Genomic DNA, 8,629 nt, shown 5'->3' with positions numbered 1-8,629 from the left:
GAGTAGCAAGAACAAGGTTTAAGTTAGTAGAAGCTGCTTGCAGCAACCTATTAGCTGAAACAATGAAGCATGAAAGTTGAATAATTACTTGACTTATTTTTGTTTTCAAAAACTAGTCTAAAAGTCTATTCGTAATCAAGATCAAAATAAAACAACATGAACAAATAATAAAAATACTAGCATAACTAATCTTTAAATAAATTAAAGTTAAGAAAATAATGAAAACAATTTTTTTTTTGCTTTATATTATAAAAAGATACTTACTATTATAATTTATTGGCCAGTATAAAAGTTTAAGCGGTCCATTTTCAAATTTTATTCCATTTGATCTTTGAGCAAGCATTTTATATTCAATAATTGCTGCTGGAGATGATGGAAAATAAGGAGGCTGAGAACCTTTTAAAAAAACTTTTAGTTTATTATTTCATTTGTTCAAAATTAAAATGCACATGAATAGAAATAATTAAATAAAATACTCAATTATAAACTTAATAAAACAGTACATAAAATACTGTATATTAAAGATTGTAGATTTACTATTTTAATCTACTTTATACTTTTTACTACTTTTACTACTTTTCATTTAATCTACTTTAGACTTCTACAACACAAATCATCAGAATCGTTGTTTCCAATTACATTATCAATTTTATACATTAATTTATATATATATATATATATATATATATATATATATATATATATATATATATATATATATATATATATATATATATATATATATATATATATATATTAATAATATATACTAAGTACATAAAATAGAATTAGTAAAATACTTAATAACAAACTTACTAAAACATTTCTTATTTTCTTTTATCCCAGTCCTAAATATTTTGAAACAAAAAATTAAAAAAATTTGTAGAAAAAATAAATAGTTTAACTAATACTACAAAATATTCTTAGTATTAATATAAATTTGAAGAATTTTAGTAAGATTTTGAAATGCTCAATATGTCCAAGCCCTCATCATTTAATAATGATCTAACTTTTGGAAGTTATTTTTTCACATACAAAAAAAAATTTAAAAGCTTTACTTTTTAAATTTTCTTTAAATATCTAAAATATAAAAACAATAATGCATTTAAATATGAAACATTTATCAAGGTAATAACAATAGTTCATTAAAATACAGAATTAAACATAATAGAGTAAATCTTAGAGGAATCAGCATTTATTTGATAAACAAGATGCTAAATTCAAAAGGAACTTGAATAATGCAATTTAATTATCAAGTAATGCTTTGCACAACCAACACAGTAATTATCAACTTCTATCCAAAAAGTTTTTTTTTTAACTTTTTATTTTCTGCCTTTAATGTTCTTGTTTTTTCCCAAATAATTTTTTTTGCAAAAGGTTTTATGAAATGCAAATGCAGATCAATAAGGTTTCTTTTTGACAATGCTCCTCTGATGTTGATGCATCTAAGTATTTACCTGCATTTTTGCTTCACATTTGTAAACTTTGGAACAGTAACATTTTATTATAGAGGTTCAGGGCTGTCTGTTACTAGGTAGTTTTGATTTGTTTTTTGATGCTAATGAAGATCTTAAATTTGGGTTTGATTTAAATACTGCTCTATATCCTACTTTTTTATTTTGCTTGTTAAATGTTAGGAAATCTTTTATGAATAAGGTCAAAATATTGTAAAAATGATTTTAGATTAAGTGTAGGATTTATCGCCAATACTATTTTAATTGCATTATTTTCATGAAATAGTAGAAAAGATTCCAGGAAAACCACCATGAAAGAGAGTTCTATTGGGCCTGAGTTCTCTATTACGTGAGTCTAATTGTTCCAAAGAAAATAACATTGGTATAAGCAAAGTTCTATGAGTTGTTTTGTTTCAAGTATACTTATTTTTGTTAAGTTTTTACATAAAAAAATGTTATTTAATTATTCAAAAAGTATAAGGGTGGCTTCTTTTAACAGAATTGATGGGTACAAATTTACAACATCAAAAGATACCTGAATCTTATCATTATTGATATTTCAATTTTCTGCTTTTTTTTTTCAAAGTCAAAGGAGATTTTAATCTCGTCGGATTTTCATTTAAGACTGGTTGTATTGTCTTCACTAAGAATTCTGATATTCTGTAGTTTGGTGTGCCAATAGTAGAAATAATTATTCTCATAGAGTACAATTTTAAAGGTTCATGAGCTTTGATTACTCCATATATATTAGGTGGGATAGGATCACCTGGATATACTTTTTCATATTCCTCATTAGAAAAATACTGTTTTTTGTTTAGTTTTGAAAGATATGTAATTTTTTCCACGTAACTGGCAGTAGGGTCTTCACTTACAACTTGTCAGACTAATTTGCTCACAGACTTTTTCCAAAGCTTTAGAATGTTCAATTCTCACAAAACCTGTTTCTTTGTCAAATGGATATATAACAATCTTTCTATCGTTTTTTATTTCTCTATAAGCTATCCTCTGTTCTTTTGTCAGATAATTTTTTTTTTTTTACTGTTTTTAGTTCGCTTAAAATGTTTTTCTTTAAATTTTGTGCATTTTCTACTTTGTTGTTCTATTATAAATTTAATGCAGAAGACTCCTTTGCTGTTATAATACCCATGTATGGCATTAACTTTAAAGATGGTACAAAGTTTGAACCAAGGTTCACAAAAACATTATGACTTATGGAAATATCCGTATCGCATAAGTTTAAAACTGCGTTCCTTTTATACTTTGTTGTTTTTCTCGCAATATGTTTTCCATTTGCATGTTTACTTTGAAGTATGATATTTTTTTAATAATCCTTCTTTTGATTTTGATAAACATGCTTTCCTTTTGATTTTTCAGTAATTTCAGGCACATTTGCCAAAAGTCTAGGCAACTGCCTAGGGATGCTAACCAAAAAAAGGCACTTGATTTTATTCTTTTTTTTGGAAAATATTAGCAGACATTTTTATTTTGCTTTTTTATCACATAATCACAGAATTAATTTCGAATTTATTTAAATTTTTTAAAACTCATCCGATGATTATTTTAAAACAAACAACAAAGATTTCAAGCAATGAGTGTCTTTAAACCTTGTTAGGGTAGGGTTTAAATGTATGAGTGTCTTTAAATGAAAAACACTTGCATAAAAACTCACATTACATAACTTAATTGACAATATGTTGCATGATACAAAAGTACTAGTTTCTATTATTACTTATACAGCAAATTTTTGCTTCTTATCAAACCAATAAATTAACAAAAACAAATGATAATCAGTTTTTACTGTAGATAAGTATTGTTTTAACTTCTAATAGGAATTATAGGGCAACGACTATTCATATATAAGGGCACTAAAGCCACAAATTTGCCAATGTGTGTATATATATATATATATATATATATATATATATATATATATATATATATATACACAACCCTTGGAATTAGGGTCAGCATTCAGCAATGCCGACCTGAAAGTATTTGAGATCGGCAAAAATTTGCCGACCTTGTTTTAATGTTTTAGGGTTAGAACTTTGTATCAAATAGTTTTTGCCGACCTAATGCCGACCTCACAAAAAATGAGGCCTGCAAATTATTGCCGACCTCATTTTTCCTAATTTCGAGGGTTGTATGTATATATATATATATATATATATATATATATATATATATATATATATATATATATATATATATATATATATATACGAAAAAAAACAAATACTGAAACTTTTTAGTCCCTGTGTAATAAGAATAAAAAGTTCAAAAAGCTCTCGACCAAGAGGTAATCCACTGTTATTCAGAATGGTAGCCCTCTTATCAAATATAAAATATCAAATTGAGCAATTTGTAAATCGCTGGTGATAATGAGCACACCTTATTCAACCGACCAACTTGCAGCTCTAGCAGCCAACTAGCCAGGCCTAGGTCCATTCAGCCATTCAGCTGCTTCTCAAAAGCTTGATGCTAGGATATCAGAACTAATAGCCACAGTCAGCATACTTCTCACCTGCGTATCTGTTCTTGAAAACGAAAATATTATTCTAAGAGTAAAACTTTTTTAACAGCCAAAGCCAGCATCTCTGAGCTTGACCACAACTCTTAACTGGGCAAGCACAGTCAAGTACGGTTCAGAAGCCAATAAAGCAATTATCACAGCAGTCAACGAAAATGCTGAAATTGTAGAAACAAAATCGAAAAGAGCTATAGTTGCCGGTCTTCCAAAATCCTCTGACAATAATCAGAGGCTAATTTCAGTTCAAAGTATGCTCAAAAACTTAACTATAATGTTGCTTTTAAAGTTGTTGGGCATTTTAAAAAAGATCAATAATACCACCAGTTTAACTACAATAGCATCATTGAGCTTGACTCGAATGAGCACCGCAATGATCTCTTATCTAATGCATAGCGACTTGCTTCAATAGACAAACTAAAATCTGTCTACATTCGCCCAGACTGTACACCTCTCGAACAAGAAACATTTAACAACTTTAACAAAAAGCATGCTACCGAAAATGCAGAATTATTGGCAAAAGATTTATTTGACAAACCCTTTTGATTTGTCATCCGCAGCAAAAAAATGAAATGCATTGACACATCCAAAACAGTCAACATCAATGGAAGAGAGAGGAACCCATTCCTCAAATGGAAATCAGCTGCTGAAGCCATTCAGTCGCTCTCAACATCTCACTAGTTCAACATTTTTTAACAAGACCAGCTCTTCCATCAAATTATCTCATCTTTCGTGCTTCTACACCAATGCAACCTCCCTCAATCCAATAAATTTCATCGAACTGTCCTTACTTGCAGAAAACAACTCTTTTGACATTGTTTTTATCAACGAGACATGGTTCAATGACCAATCAACTCCCTCTCTTCCGAACTACAACCTCTATCGTTTAGACTGTCGCAACCAAATCGGTGGAGGTGTAGTTATATACAAAAACAATAAAATCATCTCAAACCAAATAGAGGAATCCCTACTACACAAAGATTTTATTTCTTACTATTCAGAACAATTATGGGTCGAACTAAAGCTTCTGAATGAAACTCTGCTCCTAGGCTGCATTTATAAACCTGCATCCTCCGGTATTGAAGCCTTTTCAGAGATTTCAAGTGCTATTTTCCATGCCAAAACTTTAGTATTGAGCAAAAAATACAAAGGTATCATTGCCGGTGACTTCAATTTCCCAGAGATTACTTGGACTTCCAATTCAGTCTTTTCCTTAAGTAAAATTGAACTCAGTTCTTCATTTGTCTCTCTTTTTCAAGATTATCATCTTCACCAAATCGTCACTGTCCCTACTTTCAAACCTGCTAATCGCCCTATGACAAATACTCTTGATCTCATCATATGTGACTCTCCATATCGTGCTTGCAAAATCAACATCAGTCCTCCGCTCGGTTTGTCTGATCAATATCATTGCTCTATCACCTGGCATTACAAACTGGCTTCCAGCATAAAAGTCACATTTCAACAGCTCTAAATTTATATACAAGCTTGGTAACTACGAAAAAATCAACAAAGAATTCAATAAGGCTGATTGGTCATCTATTTTTAAAGACTTAAACGTATAACAATGTTACCAAATTTGGCTCAACAATTACAATGAATGTTGTCTTCAATTCATCCCTCGTATGCCGAACAAACCATCCCCCAAAAAACAACCTTGGATGACAAAAGAACTATTATCTCTTATTCATCTTAAAAAATCGCTCTGGGCTTGTAACGTCAGTTCAAAATGGAAAATCACATCCCTGGTTGGGGAATAAAGAGAAACTAGAAAGTTTGTTAAAAAATTAAGTCATTCTTCTCTGAAATCCTTCAAAATTGCCCTTGCCAATGGTAAGCGTAACCCTAAAAGACTGTTTTCATACATAAATAGTCAACACTCTGTAATAAATCAGATCTCATCTATGTGAATCTCCAGTTCCAGTGATATCATTAGCTCTGACAAAATTACAATAGCCAACTTACTTAACAATCAATTTCAATCAGTTTTCAGCAAAGAGCCATCCAATGACAATCTTCCCCGTTTTGATCATAGAATTAACACAATCCTCAATAGCATATCTTTCGATACTCTGGCCACTCTAATGGAACTCTCAGCACTAGATATATCTTAACCACTTGGTGTAAATAATGTCAGTCCTCATATTTTTTATAAGTTCCCAAATATAATGTCCGATCAAAGCTTGTTTGGATCAGGACAGTGTCCGATCACATTTTTAAAATTTTATTTTTACGGTGTTACGGAATCAAGTTATGCAATCAAAATCTTTGTCATGTTATTCAGTTTATTTAACATTAGTCTAGTGAAGTTGTAATTTCTTTCCTTATTATTATCTATTTTATTATTATTATAGCTCATTTTTTGATTATTTTATAAAACAAAATTATGTTTACGTAAAGAAATATTGATTTATTTACATAAATTAAATATTTTTTTACATTTTTTACAAAATTTAAAAAAGTTACCAAATTTACGGGTTGTTTTTTTTATTTTGAAATGGAAAAAATAAGGGGTTTTTTTCTGAATGAAATATGCATGATTTGGCATTTCATGCCACTTCAAATGCGATAAAAAATGAATATGTAGATATTGCTGGGCAACAGTTTTTAAGTAAAAATAAACCCTAAGCTTGCACACTTGTAGATAACTTTTGTATCAGTTTTTATAAAATATGAAGAAGTCGTTATTTCATCGCAGATTTTTGTTTTTCAATAAAACAGTTTCAATTTAATATTGTTTGTTCAATATTTTTTCAATTTAATATTGTATGTTCACGCTGTAACTGACAACGCCTATTTTTTTTTTCTTTACAATTTGATAACGGCTGTTTTGATGTTTTAACTATTAAAAGCAATTTAGAAAAATCGTTATGTTACAAACATGTAATCTTTGATCTTTTTTAAAGTTTTTATTTTATGCGAAGGCTTTAAATAAAATCAATAATTTCGACCTCCTTAAAAAAAAATCAAAAAAAAAAAGTTTAAATAAATGCATTATTGTAAATTAAATGTTACATTTAAATTTTTGTAGATATGTATTTTTTATGATAAATTTAAACATTTGAAACTATTTTTCCATGTTTTACTAAAAATCTTTTTAAAGATTAATTTTTTAAGTTATTTTAAATTATGAATAAGTTAAATTTATTCTTCCCATGATTTAATTCCTTCATTTTTTTTTTGTTTCTATTTTTATAAAGAATTGTCAAAAAGTTTGTTTTTTTTTAAACTTGACTTACTAATTAAAATATGAAATGATTAAAAATTACAATTTTAAAAAGACAACATGATTTTTTAAAACATTTTTTGTTTGCAACTTTTTGAAAGGAATACAGCTTAAAAATATTATTTTTTTTTTTTCAATAAGTTAATTTCACTTTAATAATTTAATTAAAATTTGTTCATTTATTAAACAATCAATAGAAGTAATTTGTAAAATCCTTTTGCGTAACTTTAATTAAATATTTTGAAAGATAAGTTTTAAAGTAATTTTTTTCAAATGCAATTAAAAGCGTAACAAAAAATAATTTTAACATCGAGATCTTTTAGTTTTATTTTAAAGATAATCTATTTTCTTTTCCGTAAGGAATTGTTTTGCTTATTCTTTAGTTTTTCAATTTTTTTCAAGTTTATGTTTAGCTTAACGTGTTTTTTTTTTTCAGCGCATTTCTGAAACATTTAAATCATAAAAACATTTAAACAGTCGTGGTCAAGTTGTAAACATAAAAAAAATCATTTGCATGGTCAGCAATAGCATTTGATCGCACGCCATTCCTGTTCAAGCTTTATTTTGGCGTCATTCCATATGAAATCATCCAGACCATGACACCCATACATCTCAGAATTTGTTCATTTTTACCTCACTTGCAGTCCATATTGAAAAAATAACAACTGCAAAAATTTTAGTTAAAAAAATACACATGGGTTCCAGAGATATTGTCAGTTGAAATAGCGCTGACTCATCATTTTAGTGATTATCTGAAGCGACTACAAAGCAACTTTGACACTTAGTATCTTTATAATGGCTTGGGGAAATTTCCTCAAATTTGGTAGATAGATTTTTATTAGAGGAATCCAAAAATAGCACCCTCAAGCCATGATTGTATCAGGAAATGCCTCATTTATCCAATTTTGTTCAAAATTATTGGCTTGTAAAATTATGATTTTTGGAGGTGAAATGAAGAATGTGGCCCAAAATCCTTAGTAAAAAGTTTAATTGTATATCATTATTTCATCTTAGGTCTACTGAAAAAAAATTAGATTCATCAATTGTCTCTCTAATACTTGATCAAAATTTGCATTTAAAAATGGTACCTTTTTAGAAAAACTTAAATTTTGTAAGGAAAGCAATTGAAATGTTTTTTAAAACATTTATTTAAATAAAATACCAAGTAGTGTTATTTAGTGACTATTTTAGGACATTTATATTCATATGCCAAAGGAGGACCAGGAGATTCTAACTAACTTAATAAGTTTTGTTTTGTTCTTTTTAAAGGTTATACTTTACTTGTTTGTATTTTCTTAAAGAATATGAACTTTATTGTTTTTATATTTTTTTGGCCGGCAATAGTATAAATAATAAACATATTCAATATGGAGAAATGTGACATTGGAAAAAGTCTTAACATTGTGAAAAACAAGAAAAAAT

At 28.1% G+C, this 8,629-nt stretch overlaps 1 protein-coding gene across 4 annotated transcripts in view; it reads right to left on the bottom strand.

Moving 5' to 3' along the window:
* The window catches only part of LOC100210710 (phospholipid-transporting ATPase ABCA3), a 106,546-nt gene that overhangs the window by 53,996 nt on the left and 43,921 nt on the right, over positions 1–8,629 (bottom strand). For all 4 annotated transcript variants that reach the window (XM_065800092.1, XM_065800091.1, XM_065800093.1 and 1 more), the window contains exons 4-6: positions 817–848; positions 265–396; positions 1–54 (exon numbers count right to left, since the gene is read on the bottom strand). The exon at positions 1–54 is cut by the window's left edge and continues 81 nt beyond it. In XM_065800092.1, the coding sequence (XP_065656164.1) occupies positions 1–54; positions 265–396; positions 817–848 (218 nt within the window). The remainder of the gene's footprint in view (positions 55–264; positions 397–816; positions 849–8,629) is intronic.

The sequence above is a fragment of the Hydra vulgaris genome, chromosome 06 (assembly GCF_038396675.1).
Source record: "Hydra vulgaris chromosome 06, alternate assembly HydraT2T_AEP".
In the NCBI taxonomy this organism is placed as follows: Eukaryota; Metazoa; Cnidaria; class Hydrozoa; order Anthoathecata; family Hydridae; genus Hydra; species Hydra vulgaris.
This window is presented reverse-complemented; position numbering and strand designations above follow the sequence as displayed.